This window comes from Carlito syrichta, unplaced genomic scaffold (genome assembly GCF_000164805.1).
Source record: "Carlito syrichta isolate Samal-C Ts95f unplaced genomic scaffold, Tarsius_syrichta-2.0.1 Scaffold308692, whole genome shotgun sequence".
Lineage (NCBI taxonomy): Eukaryota > Metazoa > Chordata > Mammalia > Primates > Tarsiidae > Carlito > Carlito syrichta.
The window spans coordinates 165,228-185,637 of NW_007252788.1; the positions used below are offsets into that span (position 1 = coordinate 165,228).

The 20,410-nt window shown below is 57.4% G+C and overlaps 1 protein-coding gene across 1 annotated transcript in view; it reads right to left on the bottom strand.

The window, feature by feature from the left end:
- Window positions 1-11,489: 11,489 nt before the first annotated feature.
- The window catches only part of CRTAC1 (cartilage acidic protein 1), a 144,704-nt gene continuing 135,783 nt past the window's right edge, over window positions 11,490-20,410 (bottom strand). The window contains exons 11-14 of the mRNA XM_008065633.2: window positions 15,964-16,109; window positions 14,348-14,390; window positions 12,050-12,193; window positions 11,490-11,650 (exon numbers count right to left, since the gene is read on the bottom strand). Coding sequence (XP_008063824.1) covers window positions 11,532-11,650; window positions 12,050-12,193; window positions 14,348-14,390; window positions 15,964-16,109 — 452 coding nt within the window. The 3' untranslated portion in view covers window positions 11,490-11,531. The remainder of the gene's footprint in view (window positions 11,651-12,049; window positions 12,194-14,347; window positions 14,391-15,963; window positions 16,110-20,410) is intronic.

Genomic DNA, 20,410 nt, shown 5'->3' on the forward strand with positions numbered 1-20,410 from the left:
GCGGGTCTTGAACCCACAGGCTCAGGCATTCCACTCACCTCAGCCTCCCAAAGGCGCGGGATTACAGGCTGAGCCACCGAGCCCGGCGTCATTCCCATTTCACAGATGAGGAACTGAGGCTCGAAGGAGTTAAGCAGCTCACCCAAAGTGACACAGGAAGTGGCAGAGCTTGGCCTCGATCCAGGCACTCTCACTCGGACTGCGGGAAGAAGTGGCCCCGCCACCCCCCAGAAGGTGCTCAGCCATCTAGAGCTAGAATCCGGCCGCCTCCTGGGAAGAACTCGGAGCTGTGCCCAGGCTCTGAGTCGCGAGGTACCTCCTCTCCCGGGCATCGTGGGGTGTGGCGGGCTGTGTTCGTGGACACGTGGGACTCATAGGGGCAGCCCGGCGAAGGGCGGCGTGGACCCGACTCCCTGCGGGCCGGGCGAGGTGCGGCTTCTCCCTGCCGGGCCAGGGATGGGGAAGTGGCCTCCTCACCGCCAGGGCTGGTGGCAGCCGTGTCCCTGCATCCCCGGGGAGGGACAGGCTCCATCAAGCCCCGGGGAGCGGAGGGACCCTGTGCCTGCCTCAGCCAGGCTGTCCCCCAGACTCCGCCCGAGGGGCCAGCCGCCCAGAGGATCCACAGCGTCCAGAAGAATCCTGGGGGCATGCGACCCCGGGGAAGGTTAGAGCAAACCCCAGGCCGCGCCCCTCTGCCACCGGCTTGCTGCCGCCTGGGCAGGGTGTGTGTGCCCCTGAGTGGCGGAATCGTGCACTGCACCCAGGAATCAAAGGCCCTTGTGACATTCTCCCCAAGACCCTCACACTGGCAGCCAATGGCAGCTGCAAGGAGTTTTCTGGGCAGGACAAAGGTGGGTCCAGGGACTCTCCCCACGGGCAGTTCCGGGCTGCCTCTGGGTACACTAGCCTGGGAAATCCACCGGCTTCTCCCGCCTCCGGAAGGACCCCCAGAGAGGGGGCCCTGGATGGGAGGGCTCCCCACCTGGTTCTGGTTTTACTGTTCGCCCAGAGATCAGGCAAGGCAAACTCCACTCCCGTCAGACCTGGATCTGAGCTTTGGCTTCATGACATTAGCACATGGTGGAGACTCCTGGAGCCTCAGTTTCCCCAGCTGTGGAACAGACGCACCCATACTTCACAGAATCGTTTAGACCCCAGGCGTTCGACCTTGGCTGCTTGGTGTCACATGGAGCATGAAAAGCCACCAATGCCTGGTCCTGTCCCCAGGATTTTAAAAAGCCCCCCTCCCTCAGTGATTCTCCTGTGAAGGCAAGCTTGAGGGCCCTGGTCTCGGCTGCACTACGGCCTGTGAGCCTCTCCTGGGCCTCTGAAAATGTCTGAGACCTAAATTAAAAGTCCGTGAAGGTGTTTTAGACACAAAACGAGCATAAACTGTAACTCAAAGACAGTATGAGTTACAAAATGAGTATGAACGAACTCAAAGACAGCAAAGCTAGCTGATCTTGGTGTTGGAAGTCGGGGTCATGATAACGTTGGGTGGTGGGTGGTGAACGGAAGGAATCTGAGGTGAGGCTTGGAGGAGCCCAGGACATTCTGTTTCCTGACCAGAGAACACAGGGTGCTCGCTAAATGAGAATTCATGGAAGCATGCACTTACGATCTGTGTATCTCTCTGGACTTGTGATGCGTGTCAGTAAAATTCACTAAAAAAGTACACTGGCTCCAAGACAGAAAAAAAGAAAGTACAAAATTGAAGCCCGGGCGTGGTGGCTCATGCTTGTCATACCAGCACTTTGGGTGGCCGAGGCAGGAGGATTGCTTAAGCTCAGGAGTTTGAGACCAGCCTGGGCAACATAGTAAGACCTCGTCTGTACAAAAATAAAAAATAAAAAAAAATTAGCCAGGCATGCACGGCCTGGAATCTCAGTTACTTGGGAGGCTGAGACGGGAGGACCACCTGAGCCCAGGAAGTTGAGGCTGTGGTGAGCCATGATTGTGCCACTGCCCTCCAGCCTGGGTGACAGTGAGACCCCGACTTAAAAAAAAAGAAGGTACAAAATTGAAATTAATGTTTTATTAACTACCTCCAAATGGAGCACATTGTGTCAAACAGACAACTGACTGCAATTTTATGTGTGTGTGTACATACACAAGGGGGGACCCCCAAAAACCCGAATTTATTTATAAAAAATTGTGTGTTTAAGCTTAATGTTTAAGCTTCAGTCACCTTCAAAGTCCTCTCCGTTGGATGCAACACACCTATCGAGACACTTTTTCCACTGCTCCAAACAGGTTTTGAACTTGTCAATTTTTGCCTTTTCGTGTTTCTGCTTTTTTTTGTTTGTTTGTTTCACCTCTTCCCCATTGGTCAAGCATTTCCCTTTGAAGCCTTTTTTTCATCCAGGGAAACAAAAAGTCGTTTGAGGGGGAGATTGGGCGAATAGGGGGGTGGGGCACGGAGGGCATGTCATTTTTGGTCAAAAACTGTCGAACACTCAGCAGTGTGGGCAGGTGGGTTATCATGGTGGAAGAACCAGTCACCTGTTTGCTGGAACTGGGGACATTTCTTCTGCACTGCAGCCTCTCCCAACAACGCCAAGCTGGTAACTGATGCCGATGGGTTCCCAGAACACTTACCTAGTGGGGGAGGCCTGTACTCCAAGGGGCCCACCCTCCACAAAGATAATTCTGGGATTTCTGGGCGTCCCCTTGTATATCATATCTACTGTGGGGTTGTGTGTGTATAGGAAAACGTCTGCCATGATGTGGGTGGGGTCCCTGGTGCCTAAAAAAAATCTTATGACAGCCCAGGTTCACACCAGGTGTTCTTCACCTTGACCTCCCTGATTTTGTGTCCCTAATGTGTTTCTTCATCTGGGGAGAGTGTCCACAGCTCTCAGCAGATTCTCAAAGGGGCATGCGATGCCCCCACCCAAAGGTCAAGAACAATTGGTTTGGAGGAGGCAGTGAGAAGCCGGCTGTGGATGTGTTTGACATAAAATCAGCGCGCGGGGAGCGTCAGTTTCCCTCCTTCCATTCAGAGCCAGCCCTTGGGGTCCCACGTGGCCTCTGCTGGTGACCTCTACGAGGATGTATTTTCAGGTAGTGCCGAGGGCCTGCGCTGAGCTCACATTCCCTCCAAGAGGCCACCCAGAGGGCCTGTCATTCCAGCAGCTGCCAGGCCGCAGGTCTTAGCGGGCAGCATTGGGTTTTGAGTCAGGGATGACGGGAGAGGTGGGGAGGGGTGAAGGGGTGAGTGGGCTGTCCAAGCCGAGCCCCTGGTGTTTGCTTAACTTTCCTGAGTCTCAGCTTTGTCATCGTGAGCACGCACGTGTCTGTCCACGGTCACTTGTTTCTCCAACGTGAGATGTCATCGTGACTGCAGAAGTGACACTGGGACCCCGCTGTACAACAGCCTCGTGATAAAGATTGATAGCAGGTCTCAGAGTCTTGCGTGGAATAAACAGATATTTTTCCAAGGGTTCACCGATTCCCTAATGAATGCCGGGAACATTCATATACATTATTATTCCATTTAGCTCTCTAACTCTCGGGTGGGTGGTTCTATTGGAAATCTTATTTTACAGATGAGAAAACTGACATTCCGCCTGGTTGGGTAGCCCGACAAGGGCCCGCGGCTGGGAAGTGTCTGAGTGGAGACTTGAACCTGGGTCTCCGGCTCCAATTCCTGCCCTCTCTCTGCTGGTCAGCTGAGAGACTCCACTCTACCTGGATTGACTCCTAAAGACAGATTCCAGACCCGGAGAGGCGCACATGGGCACACGCAGACCCAGAAGAATTAGCTTGACTGGGGCACGAAGGTGCTGGTTATTTTGGAGTAATTCAAGTTATCGATTTCTGTAATGGAAAAGTGATTGGGGACCAGCCACCACCTGAGAGCAGTGCCGAGAGGGGCCTGAGGAGGGGGGACATGTCACAGGCAGCTTACAAGACCTCGAGGATGGTGACGGTCCTCCCCCCACTGCCCCCGTTAATCGGTACATGCCTGGAGGGTGGGGGCCCTGTCTTACTCATTTCCTGGCGGGGAGGGCTGGCAGAGAGAGGGAGACTGCACAGACGAACGCAGGCCCCTGGGACCCTGTGCCACTGAGAAGCAGCTCGGAGCTCAGGCCGCTGCAGACAGGCAGTGGTCACCGAATGACAGAGTCCACCTGCAAGTGGTCACCTTAGAATTCATTTGAAAGCAGGAAGCGGTGACCCCGGGCCATCCCTTCTTCTGGGAATGTTGCCCCAGCTCAAAACCGCCTGCCGTCCCAGCAGAGGTGGAGAGGAAGGTGCACCCCTACCCCACACACCCCATCAGCCCCTGCCCGGTGCTCCTTGAGGGCGATATTTGGGGAAATTCTGCTGGGCTGAGCAGTTTGCCTGGGAAGTCTGAGCCTCGCAGGTGAGCAACTGTGGGTGATGGCTGGCTGGCTAAGCGGATGGACACAGAGAAGATGGTGCTGGAGAGGACGGATGGATCAGAGAGCACCGACAGCCACCTGCCTTGAGACAGACGCACGCGGGCCCCGGAGAGACAGGCGAACGGACGGGCACCGATGGGCCCTGGGCTCCCCTGGGCAGACCTAAATTTAGGCCCAGAGCGCTTCAAAGGAAAGATGCCGTGTTAACCTGGTTCTTAAATGGACTGTGCATTTATGACTCTGAGTGATGGGTGTGTCTTGCTGGGAAGGATTCGTTCAGGCCTGATATAGCCCTTGCTAATGACTTATGGATCGCTGTAAACCCATGTCGCCGGAAGGGAACTGGCCAGTTAAAGGGCCCGGCCTGCTTTGGGGACGATACCTGCATTTCATCAGTCCAGGCCCTGCACGCAACTCGGTGAAGCCTCACAGCCACTCTACGAGGATCTGATCTCGGCCTCCGTGGTGTGGATGAAGAAACGGAGGCTCAGAGAGAAAGGACGCGCTCAAGGTCACTTCAGAGTGCGTGGGCAGAGCGCTGGGGCTTACACCTGTCTGATGGCAGCGTCTCGGGGTGAGGAGAGCATGTTGGGGATAGATGGAGGGAGGGAAGAAGGGAGGGCCAGGGGGATTTTGCTCAGCTCTGAGAAAGGACGGAGGCTGGGCTCAGTGGCTCAGCCTGTCATCCCAGCACTTTGGGAGGCCGAGGCAAGTGGATTGCCCAAGCCCACGGGTTCGAGACCAGCCTGGGCAACTTGGTGAGACCTCGTCTCTACAATCAATCAAAAATCAGCCGGGTGGGGTAGTGCGTGCCTGTAGTTCCGGCTACTTGGAAGGCTGTGGTGGAAGGATCACTGGAGTCCAGCAGGTGGACGCTGGGGTGGCTGTGAGCATGCCACGGCACTCCAGCCTGGGCGACAGAATGAGACTCCAATTCAAAAAAAAAAAAAAAGAATAAAAGGACGGGACATTTTGGCACACGCGACACCGTCTGCCATGGACAAAGCACTGAGACTGAGCGCCCCGGGACAGCCCAGGCTTCTTTTTCTCCCTGTATTCTGCATCTGCCATCGAGGACTGTGAGGCTTGATTCTGGGGGCCTGGACTCAGAGAGGGCGCACATTTGGTTCACCCCTTCTTTGGTCCAAACAGATCCCTCTCCCAGTCCCCACAGCAGGTGGGAACGTAGGTGTGCCTCTCTCCTTCTCTGGGTCTGGGGTGGAGGAGGCCAGTCAGCCCTTAGATTTGGGGGTACATTCAATGATCTTGGGGGATAAGGTCCTTCTTGGCTGCCCTGCTTCTGGCCACGAGGAAGGACAAAGACCTGCCTCTCGGGAAATTATTCTGGCCCCAGAAGGCTTGCCTTCTGGCAGGCTGGCAGGGCATGGGGTTCGGGGCGGGACTTTCTGGGAAGGGGTGACCCAGATCTTCCGCCCCTGCCCATATCCTCCATGTCCGGATCCTGTCCCTCCTCTCAGGCCCTTCTCTGCACTGGGGATTGGATCTTTCACCCCGGCTGTGCTCAAGGCCTGCGTGGTTCTTCCGTTCCTTGGTGGGCACGCACCCTGCCTCAGTTTCCACATCAGCAATACGGGAAGAACAGCACTGCCCCTTCCTCCTGAGCTTGCTCACACCCTTGGCGCTTTCTGGAGAAGGGGGCTGGGGACGGCCTGGAGCTGAGCTCTTCTCAGGAGCAGCTGGCCACGTGGGCAGGGAGGAGGCCCCGAGAGGAAGGGAGAGTCCCACTTCAAAGGCCATGGTCGTCGGGGGAAGTCCCGGCTCCCTCTGGGGCCTCGGTTTCCACATCCGAAAAGGATGGGGCAGGACTTGGCAGGGGCTTCTGGGTTCACCGCTCTAGGATTTCGTGACGGGTGAGGGCCGTACCTCCAGGCCGGCTATAGAGCCCGGTGGCCTCTGCTGTGTCGCCCGGCCGATCGCCTGTCCCGCTGCGCTCTCTGGGTTGGCCCTGCACGAGACCTCAGCAGACGCAGCACCGCCTGGGCTCAGAAGGGCGGCTCTGCCCCCTTATGGCCACGTTCGGTCTCGCTGTCTCTTTCCTGTTCATCTGCCAGCTCCCTGGGAGGCGGCTCTGCTCTCCGATCTCTCCCTTGCAGACTGCCAGGTGTCCCGGGCGATATCGGGCGTGCCGGGGAGCACAGGCACCTTGGTGGTGAATAGGTCTAGGGCTCCACCCCGAACTTAGTCATAATAACATCTCTGATTTACTAGGGGCTTGCTCTGGGCCAGGCACCACGTCACGTTGAATGCAGTAACTCTGGGAGGTATTACCCCCATTTTACAGATGAGAAAACTGAGGTTCAAGGACACCCTCCCCCCGTCGTTAAGCCTTTGCTGGAGCGCCTCTTTCTCAAGGAGGCCCATCCCGACCCACCCTGCTTGAAATGGCATTCCACCTCCGTCCTGGCACTCCCAAGCTGCCCAAGGCTGTCCTTCTCCCAGCCCCCACGCACGTTCCGTCTTCTAGCACATGCTACGGACCTCGTGAATCCCATCTATTCCTTAGCGGCTGCCGCATGCTGCTAGAACAGGAATCTTGGCCAGGATTGCTCCCAGATGTGTGTCCCCGGGCACCAGAACAGCGCCTGGCACACAGTGGGTGTCTGATCCATGGAGGTTGAGTGGACAGCGGGTTAAGCAGCTTTCCTGGGTGTCAGTTACCTGGAGATTGCACAGCCTAAGGCCTGAGAACCCAGCCGTGGGGGCCGAGTTTCAGCTTTTGTCACTTCGGCTAGCTGTGCGAGCGTGTGTAACCGACTGTTCCCAGGCCTCGGTTTCTCTGGTAATGAACGAGGCTAACAGCATTCATTTTGTAGGACAGATGTGGCGTGAGGCCTCACGGAGGCACGTGTGTGAAGCTCTCGGCACCCCGCAGGTCAGGCGTCCCAGACGGGGTGACGCCTCTCCCAGAGGAGGTTTTCTTCCCTTCTCGTTCCTCATTCCCCCTCCGATGGCCTTGAGCTTGGGGCCCCTTCCCCATCAACAGTGGTCTCTTAAGAGGACAAGCGGTGCATCATCTGTGCTGTTGACCAGCATGTGCTCTCCTGGCATCCTTCCAGGATGTTGCTATGGAGACATGACATCAGCCCCGGCAGGGCCCAGGCCCCCGGTGGCTGGGGTTCTGGCCACATAGAAGGTGGGGGCCCTGGGAAGTGGAGGAGGGACCCAGCTTGCCTCCAGGGCTGGGAGTCTGGATGAGGGTATCGGTCTGGAATCTGCTGGAAAAACTCGGCTGGCTCTCTGTGAAAGCAAAGCGTCCTGTCCCCCGTCTCATGGGGCTCTTGGAAGCTGGAACGGAGCCCCTGCCCAGGCTGAGGTCTGGCGGGCTGGTCTGGGTGCGATGCCCAGACCCTGGGAGGGGGCCATAGCAGCCAGAGTGACACATGACCAAACTCCTGGCCCTCAGAATGGCACCTTCCCAGAGCAGGGCTGGCCACCGTGGAGATGCACCGCCCTCTTCCTGCAGGCTTGAACGACCAGGGCAGGACGGCCTTTGACCCTGGGCAGCACGGGAGACCATGGCTTGTGCACACACCAGCTAACCCACCCAGACCAAAGGCTGGGGTGGGAGCGGGGAGTGAGACTGGAAGCCAGACGCCCGGAGTCCCCCCGCTGCCTTTGTCTGTTCCAGCTGTTGGGCCCCAGACAAGCCACTTAGCTTATCTAAAAACTGGGGGTGACGACAGCAATTTCCTCTTGGGATTCTTGTGAGGATTAAACGAGCTGATTCTTGTGAAGAGTTTAGATCCGACCCGACACGCTGAGCCCACCGCATGTAAGCTATCATTGCCATTTTAAGTGGGGCATTCTTATGCAGAGGGTGTATTCTTGGACAGAATACAAAATGGTATTATTATTATTATTATTATTATTTGGCTCTTCTGGACAAATGAGAAGTTCTGGAACACAGGCTTGCCTTCCTGCCCAGCCAGAGTGAGTTGCGGCTGCCCGTTCTGATGGGGTCCCGGCCAACCCATGCACAATCCCTCCCAGGCCCATTTCATTAGGTGCCTGATCCTAAAAACAGCTACAGATTCAAGTCCAGATAAGCCAACAAAGACGTCAGGAGCCGGATGGGGGCAGGGGACAGAGAAAATGCAGATTTGTCTGTGCTCAGGAGGGGAAGGTTAGGGTTCGGGTCTCCCTGGTTCTCAGAGAAAGAGGCACAGAAGGAAGGGGGTTTGGAATGCTGATCTGGCCAGCTTGGGGGGGGGGGCTCTGCACCTGCACACCTGTGGCTGGTCTAGTGCAGAACAGCAGAGGCACTGAATTTGAGCACCTGCTCAGAAAGCCGGGCCTCCCGGCCGATGGGAGGGCCTGTGGGGGCCGGGCCATGTTGCGTTGGCTCCGTACCCACTTGTCCTCTGTATCCGTTTATTTCTTTCAGCACAGGCATCTTGGCGAGCAGGGGACTTGACCTCCTCATGGGAGGGACCCTGTCACATTCCTCATGGGAGGGACCTAGTGCTTGTGAAACAGGAGAGTCTTGATAAATGCTTGCTGAATTAATATATGAATGGAGAATGAATGCAGAGAGCTTGCTATCTGGTACAGCCACCCAATAATTCAGCAAGGCTTTTTAGAAAGACTCTCAGTTCCACTTCCATCCCAGGCATTTGGCTCTTCCACTGGCTGGAGGGACGGTAGTGTAGGGGTGGCAACCATGTTACCTTCACTGGATGCCCAGAGCCTAGCTCAGTGCCTGGCACACAGTAGGTGTTCAACTAATATTGCCCTCACTTATCCTGTATGCCCAGGGCCTAGCTCAGTGCTGGGCCCACAGTAGGTACTCAACCAATATTACCTTCACTTACCACTGTATGCCCAGGGCCTGGCACACAGTAGGTGTTCAACCAATATTACTTTCACTTATCCCTGTATTTCCAGAGTCTACCTCAGTGCCTGGCACACAGTAGGCGCTCAACCAATATTACCTTCACTTACCATTGTATGCCCACGGCCTGGCACACAGTTGGCACTCAACCAATATTACCTTCACTTACTCCTATATACTCAGAGCCTAGCTCAGTGCCTGACACACAGTAGGCACTCAACCAATATTACCTTCACTTGCCCCTGTATGCCCAGAGCCTAGCTCAGTGCTTGACACATAGTAGGTGCTTAACAAATATTTGTTGAATGACTGAATGAAACAAACAGAAACCTCTTTACCCTGGAGTCCAAATGCTGTAGTTGTGCTCTTAACTGTTGGGGGCAGTTAGAACTCCTCTTAGTACCTCACCTGACCCCGCCCACCAAGCGGGGTAATGGGACGCCCTGTAATAGAAGTCTCCAAGTGCAGGACGCACGGTATTGTCTGTGAGGCATCCCCTGAAGTCTGCTGTCACCCTGCACCTCCCGATGTCCTTGCGGGCTGTGTCCTGGTGGTCCCGTCCCTCCTTCCTTGTGCTGCTGTGCGTGGCCAACCAACGGGCACCGTTATCTTGTCATTTTACTGCTCTCAGAGCCATGCCTCTGAGGGCTTTGGGGTTTGCTTATCTCACTATCCTAGATCCACTTGTTCCCCTTAAGAAAGGCAGAGGCTGCTTCCCGAACAGCTGGGAAGAGCTGCCTGACACCCCCTGACAAGAGGGTGTGGTGAGAAGGGCTCTGGCCCTGACCTGGGGACCGGCTGGCTCTGTGACCTTGGGCAGCGTGACCCCTCCATCTCTCTCAGCCTCCTCTCCGGAGCCCTTTCAGACGTCAATTACGCAGGGGTGGGCTTTCCCGAAGTGGAGTGATTTTTAAGGAAATGGTAGCTGTTTTCATTTTAAAACTTTTCATTTAAGCTCCTGTTCTGAGCGTCGAAATGGCGCTGGCTACAAGGAAGTCATACTTTGTGATTTATTGGGGGTATTATTATGTTATCAGAAAATGGTAGTTCTTTTGCTAAATATGTTTTTAAAGGGCTTGCTGCATTCTTAAGTGTGATTTTATTATATCTCGCAGCGACTTTTTTCCCCCATGAAGAATAGATCTGTGTTTTATAACAAGCTTCACCACCGAGGCTGGTCAGGAATGTATTCCGTGGCGCTACATCACCCCCAAAGGGTGCTCTGGTGGCAGAGACTTCCGTTTTTGCAAGCGTGTCGTGGAGACCAAGTAACAAGGTTCTTTCCAGAACTGGAGTAACCCGAGACTCTCCATGCCTGTGTCCAACCACACACTGAGGGGTCTCAGAGAGGCAGGTGCCCTTAGAGACCCACCAGTCCAAGCCCCTTGTTTATATTCAGGAAACTGAGACCCGGAGTGGAGACGTGACCTCCCCCAGGCAAAAGGCCCGGTGTACCCTCTCCATGTCTGCCCCTTCCTCATCCCACACCCCTCCCCCGGGCCAAACCCTGGTCCCCCCAAGCGGGAACACCGTTGCACACACCCAAGCCACAGCTCGTGCCCGGGGGTGATATCCGTGCCCCGTATCACGACCTGCTTCCCAAGCACTCCAAGGTGGAGGGGCTGCCAGTTGAGCATTCCAACCAGGACCTACTAGGCCCAGACATTTTCTTCCCCCCACCAGCTAGGTGCTAATATCTAGCAGAGAGTTTACTGGCAGAACTTCTCCAGAAAAGAGACTGGAAGACTTAGTGAGTTCAGACTTTTGACATTTCTTTTTTTATCAAGAATCCCAAGGAGCGACCCTCTCCCCTCCCCTCATCACCAGCAACCCCAAGAAGTCTTTCTCTAGCACAGGAAGCCAGAGTGCACACAGCAGAAACAGCACAGGCCAAACCAGCAGGCAAGGATACATTATTGAATCAACCGGCAAGCAACCACCTGGAGCCATCTTTGTTAAGGGTAAAATAAACAGCTCATGAGACATTAGGGGCTACGAGGCTATCTTGATGCTTCCGAAGGAGTGAGGGAGGCTGGACGGGGTCCTGGGGAGACTTTCCTTTTCTCTTTTCTCAGAAAACATGCCAAGAAAGGCTTTGCAAACAACTAGGGCCGCATCAGTAGCCCCCAAACCTCCCTTTCCAAAGATGGCCACCCCCAGCTGTCCATTCAGAGGGCGCCTGCAGCAGAGTCTACTGGGCATGGCGAGAGAGACGGGCAGCGGGAGAGAGATTTAGTTTTCCACAAAGGTTGGGAGCTTTGTTTTGTTTTGTTTTCCTTTATTGATGGGATTTAAAGTGCATATAACTGAAGGCAAAGTCCAAGGCCTAGAGAGAGATAGGAAGCCCGAGAGAGAGGCTCAGAGATCGCAAAGGCGGCTGAAGAATACCCACCTAAAAAGGCCACTTGCGCTGCAGGAGGAGGGGCGGGGAGACAGGACGGGGAAGAGAGAAGGGGCGGGGTGAGGGGGAGGAAGGAGTTTGGGAGGAAGAAGATAATGACCAGTTCAGAAACGCAGCCAACGATGACTCTAGGAGCTAGCTTACATCCCAGGAGGAAAGGATGGGCTGGCGTCAAGGCAGGGAGATTTGTTTTAGGACATGTAGGAGGCAGGACCCCGGGGGCCCTTCAGGTGATGGTGGCGATGGGGGGGCTTCTCCCAGCTTGTGTCCCGGTCTTCCCTGGAGACCCAACGTGCGTCTAAGGAGACCTTCTCCAGCCGGGAGAAGGCAGGGTGGGGGGCCTGGACCCGGGGCCTGCCCAGAGCTCCCCCTTCCCTGTGCTCCCGGCCACGCGGGGACCCCACTCACCCACGCAGGCCGTGCCGTCCTCGTTGGGCTCGAAGCCGCGGCTGCACTTCTTGTTGGTCCGACACCGGTAGCTCCCGTAGGTGTTGACGCACACGGGCTTGTCCCGCGGACACACAAAGGGGAACTGGATGCACTCGTTGGTGTCTGCAAGGCATGGGGGCCATCAGCCGCTGCCCGCCCACCCCCCGTGTGGCCTTGGGAATGTCCCCTCCTCTCTGAGCATCAGGTTCCTTACTCCGGGTTGTTGGCCGGCTCCTCCTGCATTTGACCTTTGGCGTGTTGAGGGGCGCTCGGGCTGGGTCCTGGGCCCTCTCTCCCACCCCCTACAGTTTCTCTAAGCGATCTCTTCACACCGGATGAGTCCAAGCTTCCCATCTCCGGTCACAGCCTGTCCCCTGGGCTCTGGACTCAGGAATCCAACGACACACACGTCTGACCTGACAGTTCCATGTGGGTGTCTAGCGGGCACCTCAAGCGTCACGTGTCCGAAACGGAACTCCAGATGTCCCCCGCCCTGACACCTCTTCCGTCCTCTGTTCCCGTCTTTCCCAGCTCAGTCAACGTCCTCACCATCCCTCATCTGCTCAAGGGGACACCGGCGCGAACCCCAGCCTCCCTTCCTTACCCCGTATGCAGTTTCTTCGCAGTCTGTTCCTTTGCCCTCGTGGCCCCCCACTCGGCTGTCACCTCTCACTCCTCTGTCACCGCCCCGTTCCCAGCCACCGCCGTCCTTCCTGCCCCCTCTGCAAATCAGCGGCCAGAACAATCTTTTAAACCCACGGATGGCATGGTGCCACTCTCCTGCTGATCCCTCAAGGGCCCTGGGACCGAAAACCCAGACTCCAGCTGCAGCCTCTCGGCCCTCCTTGACTCCGCCCTGCCTCCTGTCCTGCGCTGCCGGGAAAGCTGGCCTCCTTCCGGCCTCGATGCCCCCAGCCCATGGCCTGCCTCCTGTTCTTGGCTCCGACCCCTCCCTCTGGAGGGAAAGTTCTCCCCAGCTCCTTCTGGGTCTGGGCCCCCCTCACCCTTCAGGTCTGGCGCTAAGACCCTCCCGGGGCCCTGCCCCTCTGTCTAGAACAGCCTCCAAAGAGCACCTTGTGCACAGGGTCCATAAGTCATCCTGTCCGGCTCACAGTCCCGTGTTTGGGGTCTGTCTCCCTCCGCTAGAATGGGCGTCCCTGGGCGGCGGGGCACCTGGCCTGTGTCCCCAGCCCCCAGCAAGATGCTCGGGGTGCAGGAAACACGTAAGTGCCTGTTGGATGATGACAAGCAAGAGGGGGCTGCACTGGTGGTCTCAAAGTGTCCTTCTGGTGTGCAGAGAAGATTCTGGAATTTCCATGTGCCTGCACTGTCTGTTGGGGCGGGGCCAGGGCGTGGAGAGTGTTGGGGAGTATCTCCTCCTTGGGTCCCTCTAAGTCCCCGCCCCTCCCCCTCCTCACCTGCGAGCCGTGCCCCCCTCCCCCCCAGACACTGTCTCCCCTCTCGGTTTTGTCCAACGCCTCTTTATCCCTCAGGTCACAGTGAGAACCTCCCTTTCTCTGGGGCCCCTTCTAAGACCCTCCTAGGCTGGAGTAGGCTCCTGTGGCCCCTGTCCTGGCCTTGATGGCACTGTGTGGTCATGGACTATTTCCATGTCTCCCTGGGTGCCAGGCCTGTGTCTGTCTCATTGACTCTTGTGCCTCAGCGGCAAAGGCTCGAACTCGGGCTGGTGGGTGGCTGGAAAGTGGACTTGGGGGATGGCTTGCCTGGGGGCGCTCAGGAGGGAGGAGCTGTGACCCCAGGATGGAAGGTACTGGGTTCGAGGTCTTCTGAACACTGAGCCTTCTGGCTGCCCTCCCCTTCCAGGCCCGGGGGACTTGCAGAAAGCCCCTGGACCCGCATGGGCTGCCATCCTAGCCGCGCCACCATCCGCCCCATCTGCTACCGGCTGCCCTCTTCCTTCCACAGGGTGACCACACGCCACGCCTTGTTCTGCCCAAGTGCCCCCGGCCGTGCCCACCCTTGCCTGCCCCGCTGGCCGGCCACCCCATGGGGCCGTTCCTCGGACCACAGAGGCCCCGGCGTCCAGGTGGTGATGTGGTTTGTATTCGCGGCAGGAAAGCACTGCAGTGATTCAGCCCGCGGGTCACGAATGTCCCTCTCACCTCAGTGAGTCATGTGGCGGTTGTCTTGGCACCCAGAGTCCAGGGGACAAACACCACCTTCCCCTCCCCGCCTTTCCGCCCCTTGTCTGCAGCCTGGACCCAGCCATGGGCCAGGCTGACGTGCCCCATCCCCTGGCGCCTGCGGGCAACTCACCGGTGCAGTGGCCGCTTTCCTGCTGGGAGAATCCTTGGCCGCACTGCAGGGAGGGTGGGGGAGAGAGGGCCCTATTTCAGGTTTTCCTCGTTGCGGCCACAGAGCCGCTGTCCCCATGACCCCAGCGTGAGGGGTGCTCTTAGCGCCAGGCCTGCGGGGGGCCTCCCTTGCAGGATCCCTCCCTTGGCACCAAAAGTCGAAATCTGGGTGGGGGCAGGCCACGGATGGACGCAGCCCAACCCCTGCTCCCTGCACTTGGAGCCAGGTGCCTCTGCTGGGACACCTGAGAGGGCCGGTCCCCTCTGTGTCCTTGTCCCAGACCGGGACTGGAGTTGCAGGGCAGAGCAAAACTTGGGTTGGGAGAGGCTTCCAGGTCCTGCCCACACCCCATGTTCCGAGAACCCCCATGGGCTGTCCCAGCTCTCGGGCATGGACAGAGAGTGGTGGACATCCCAGCAGGAGGAAGGGACCACAGCCTTTCCTTCGGGAATCTGAACCCGGCTGGGCTCGGTGGCTCAGCCTGTCATCCCGCACCTTTGGGAGGCTGAGGTGAGTGGATGGCCTGAGCCTGCGGGTTCGAGACCCGCCTGGGCAGCGAAACCTCATCTCTATAATAAATCAAAAAATCAGCTGGGCGTGGTAGCGCACACCTGTAGTTCCAGCTACTCGGAAGGCTGAGGCAGAAGGATCGCCAGAGCCCAGCAGGACGAGGCTGCGGTGGCCGGGGGCGGCCACTGCACTCCAGTCTGGGTGACAGAGTGAGACTCTGACTCAAAAAAAAAAGAGAATCTGAACTCATCAACCCAGAGACAGAGAGGCGGCGGCTGGCCACACAGGCTGGGTAGGCTCTGCTGAGTTCATACGGGGGTCTCAGACACAGCAGCCTGGGGCGGGCGGGGTCCTTGAGACATAACACACAAGGCAGGGCATATCCCCCGGGCGCCCCCACGAAGGAGGGCTGGTGGAGAGTACTGGGGAGGGGCAGTCCCCCTCCCAACACCATCGCAGCCGTGACAAAGGCCCTTGAGCTCTGAGGTGAGGCTACCACGGGTCACGGTTTCCGCCCGTCCAGAGCCTCCCCTTGGGTTTTGGGAGTGGCCCCAGAACCTCCTCGTAAGCCCCCGCTTTTGTGTGAGTCTAAATGAGGGGGTTCCTGTTACTTGTCACCAAGTGAACCCATCAGAGCTGGAAGGACACACCGTAGATGGGCCCACAATTCAAGGAGCCCTCAAAGGTCCTGTGGGGGGTGCGGGCCCCACCCTAGGGCCACAGGCGGCCTTGCCAGAGACTCAGAAAGAGCCAGGAGGGAGGCAGGAGGCCGGGGTTGCTCCACGCTCTGTTCACGACTGGCTGTGCAGCCTCGGGGGTTCCCCGCTCTTGGCCTTGGGTTTCCTCCTCTGCAAAATGGGTGCAAAAACCCTCACCCTGCTGATGCACTAGGGTGTCTGTGAAGAGCAGGAGAGATGTGGGTGTGCCAATGACATGCAACCTACAAATGGGATCGCGATGGAGCCTTCGCTTTGCCAAGAAGACCTCCGTCCCTCTAGGGGCCGCGTCTGCGGGGCTGTGGGTAGTGCCGGCTTCTCTGGGAATAAGGCCCAGAGGCCTCTGCCCACCTCCAGTGGGGCTGGGTCCTGGGGCGTGTCCTCATCCCGGGGGTAGGGAATCTCCAGCACCGAGTTCATCTCCCCGCTGGCCACGTTCCGGCTCGCCATCTTGCCGTCCGGCCATGTCACCTCCACGCTGCTGCCCTCGTCCTTCCCTGTGACAGAAGGGGACGGCGTCACCAGCAGAGGCCAGCGGGGGGCTCCCAGGCAAAGTATCGGCAGACACGTATTCCTTCGTTGAGCAAAACACATGGACCGAACACAGAACAGCCATGAGGGTTCTGCTCTGCCCAGGATGGCGGCCACCAGCCACAGGTGGCTCTTGGGCTCTTCAAGCGGATTCGAGGGTGACCGAGGGACTGAATTTGACATTTCATTGCATGCCGATGAACGTCCATGCAAGTAGCCACGCCAGGTCGGTGGCTGCCCTATGGAACAGCACGGCACTAGGACTGACATTTGAGGAGTCAGGCCAAGCAGCGTGAGGCCGTGCGTGGGGAGACGGCAGGCCTGGCGGTGAGTAGGTGGACGCTGGCGTCTAGGGTTCAAATCTTGGCTTTGATACGTGCCTGGTGTGTTGGAAAGGACCTGGGGGGAGGGGGCCGGACACTGAGGGCAAGTCTCAGCTGTGCGGCTAACTTGGTCATCCTGGCACTCTCTTGGTGGCCTCAAACTTCTGGCCTCAAGCATCCTCCGGCCTCAGCCTCCCGAGTAGCTGGAACGACAGGTACACCCCACCTAGCCCGGCTAATTTGTCCAAGTTTTTGTTTAGAGCTCAGCTCAGACGCCTCCCTCCCAAAAGGCTGCCCCTGAGCACCCTGACTACAAAAGACCACAGTTCCTTCTTACCTCACTGCCCTATTTTTGTCAATATCTGACATGATTTGCTTGTTGTTCCATGTGCCTGTCAGGCTCCATGAGGGGTCAGGCTCTCTTCTGTCCCCGGGGGCGTGCTTGTTCCCAGGGGGCTCCTACTCTAGATGGGGAGACGACAGGCGCACAGAGCAACAAACGAATCATGTCAGTTATTGACAAAAATAGGGCAGTGGGGTAAGGAGGAACTGTGGTCTTTTGTAGTCAGGGTGCTCAGGGGCAGCCTTTTGGGAGGGAGGCGTCTGAGCTGAGCTCTAAACAAAAACTTGGACAAATTAGCCGGGCTAGGTGGGGTGTACCTGTCGTTCCAGCTACTCGGGAGGCTGAGGCCGGAGGATGCTTGAGGCCAGAAGTTTGAGGCCAGCCCAGGCAACACCGTGAAATCCCATCTCTAAAAAGTTTTTTTTAAATACCTGGGGCCCGAGTATGGTGGCTCATGCCTGTAATCCCAGAGCTTTGGGAGGCCGAGGTGGGAGAATCACTTGAGCCCAGGAGTTCAAGACCAGCCTGGGCAACAGAGCAGGGCTTCGACAAAAAAATTCAAAAGGTTGCTGGGCATTGTGGCACACACCTGTAGTCCCAGCTACTCAGGAGGCTGAGGCCGGAGGATTGCCTGAACCCAGGAGGTTGAGGCTGCAGTGAGCCATGAGCGGGCCACTGCACTCCAGCCTGGGCGGCAGAGTGAGACCCCGACTCAAAAAACAAAACAAAGCAAAACATAACATCTGGAAAAGATGGTGTGGTGAGGACCCGGCAGGGAGAAAGACCCTACCACGAGCTGAGAGGGTCCCAGGAGGTGATGGGTAGGCTGAAGACAGGGAATCCGCTCACACATCCTGAAAGCAGCTCCTGACATGACTGGCACAAGCAGGCTGGAAAGATTTGTCAGGTGTTTAGGCACTGTCACCGCCTGCCCCAGTTCCCTGCTCACGGAAACAGGCCCGTCACCGTGGCAAGGTCAGGCTAATAGTGACGGATGGGTGGGCAGAGGCGGGGGCTGGGCCTCCCCTGCGGGAGAGGCCGCTCTCAGGGCCAGCCACCTGGGGCCGGACAGAGCCCCGCCAGGCAGGGGAGTGCGGCCCCCTCTCCATCACCCCACCAGGGCTGACCAGGGGCCGGGGGCACGGAGTCCTGTGGGGTCCCTCAAGCCCACAACCTCCCTAAGCATCAGTCCTGGGCTGAATGCCTAACGCACCACACCACGGACCCACTCGTGCACGTAGATTCCGCCAGAAAACAAACGGAAGAGTGAGGCTCGGTGGCTCAGCCTGTCATCCCAGCACTTTGGGAGGCCGAGGTGAGTGGATTGCCTGAGCCCGGAGGTTGGAGACCAGCCCGGGCAACTTGGTGAGACCTCGTCTCTACAGTAAATCAAAATAAATACAGTAAATCAAAATGGGCATGGCAGCGTGCGCTGCCTGTGGCTCCAGCTACTTGGAAGGCTGAGGCGGAAGGATCGCCGGAGCCCAGCGGGTCAACACTGGGGTGGCCGTGAGTGTGCCACTGCACCCCAGCCTGGGCGATGGAGTGAGACTCCGACTCAAAAAAAAAAGTGTGGCTGGGTGTGTACCAGCCTTTGGTTGTCACCATCCACCAGTGGGTTTTACAGTGAGAGACATGAGGCTGGAGGAGGTTGGGGCTGGGAACAGTGGCTTGCGCCTGCAATCTCAGACTTAGGAGGCTGAGGCGGGAGGATCGCTTGAGACCAGGAGTTCGAGACCGGCCTGGGCAACATAGCGAGACCCTGTCTCTAGAAAACAAAAAGGGGGTTGGAAGCCCCAGAAAGATTTTGGGGACCAGTTGTGTGTAATCTCTTCTGTGCAGAGAGGCCTTTGGGGGGGTGTCGGGGGAGAGAGTTGAGGTTCTGGGAAGCACCCCGCTGCCTCTCTCTCCCTGAATCCCAGGATGTGGAGGCTTCCAGAAGAGGCCACCTCTTGCCGCCACTTCACGGGCTTCCCGAGTTTCCCCATGTCTGGTTCCCTGGGGCTCTCCCCACGGGTCTCCAGGGGGCTCTCATGGAATGTTCCAGCCTCGCTGCTGCTGTGCTGCGAGTCAGCCAGGAAAGGGGACTGCCAGCCACACGCTGAAGGGTCCAGGGAGGAGCCACCCCTGTCCCGTGACATGGTAGGCAGCGATGACGGGAGAGGCTTGCAGGAGAGAAACTCAGACTCGGGTCAGTTTCTCCTCCCGTGAAGAAACCCTGTCCCTTCCAGGCCCAACCTTACCGTTCCAGGTCATGCTTTTATTTATTTATTTATTTATTTTTGAGTCAGGGTCTCACTCTGCCACCCAGGCTGGAGTGCAGCAGCACGGTCATGGCTCACTGCAGCCTCGACCTCCTAGGCTCAGGAGATCCTCCTGCCTCGGCCTCCCGAGCAGCTGGGACTACAGGTGTGCATCCACACCCTGCTAATTTTTTGATTTTTTTTTTTGGTAGAGATGAGGACTCATCATGTTGCCTAGGCTGGTCTCAAACTCCTGGCTTCAAGCGATCCTCCTACCCTGGCCCTCCCAAAGTGCTGGGATTACAGGCATGAGCCACCACACCGGGTTCCCGGTCGCGCTTTATCAAGCCCGAAATTACTTCTCGGCCATCCCTCCTCCTCCTCTTCCCCATTTGGGGAAGGCGCATGGCAGTGGAACTGGGGATTGCAGATTTTTTTTTTCTGTTTTGGAGTAGAAGATTGAGGTGCCAGAGAGCTGACGTTTTGGGGGTGTACCGTGTCCACGTTAAGTGGCACATGTATAAAGGAAACGTTTTCCGTGAAAAATCCAGACAGAGCCACACCAACATTTCTCGCCCAGGCCCCCAGAGCAGTGATATGGATACTTCTCCCAGCCGACTGGAGAGCCACGCATCACTCAGAAGAGTCCCCACCAGTCACTGACAGCCACGGGCCACACCCTGCCCTGCCGCCTCTGGTCCTGGGCCCTGGCCTCCCTCCTCTGACCCAGAGCCGGGATGGGGCCGTGGACACTCTCTACCGCTGGTGACATGGCTGGCTTGGACATTGCCTCTGGGTCTCAGTCTCTCCCTCTGTGAGATGGGGGTGCAGGCCTTGCCCTAACACTTCCGGGGAGAGCAGTCCTTCTTCTCTGGAACCTGAGCCCTGTCCTGCCAGGTAAGCCCTCCCGCCACCATCAGCTCTTGGTCTCCCTGCAGCGTCCCAAGGGCCTTCACGTGTCGGCGATAACAGTGAACACATGCCCCAGATGACACCCAGGGCCACGAGGTGCTGACACATTGGAGCCGTACACCTCTGTGAGGAAGGACCACTTTGATAATTTCCACCTTGATTTTTTAAAAATGTATTTTTTTTAGACACAGAGTTTTGCTCTGTTGCTGCAGTGCAGTGGTGAGATCATAGTTCACAGCGGCCTCGACTTCCTGGGCTCAGGGATCCTCTTGCCTCAGCCTCCTGAGTAGCTGGGACTATAGGAACACACCCGGTTAAATTTTTTTTTTTTTTTTTTAGTTGGAGTCTCACTCTGTCACCCAGACTGGAGTGCAGTGGCCGCTCCCGGCCACCGCAGCCTCGACCTCCTGGGCTCTGGCGATCCTTCCGCCTCAGCCTTCCAAGTA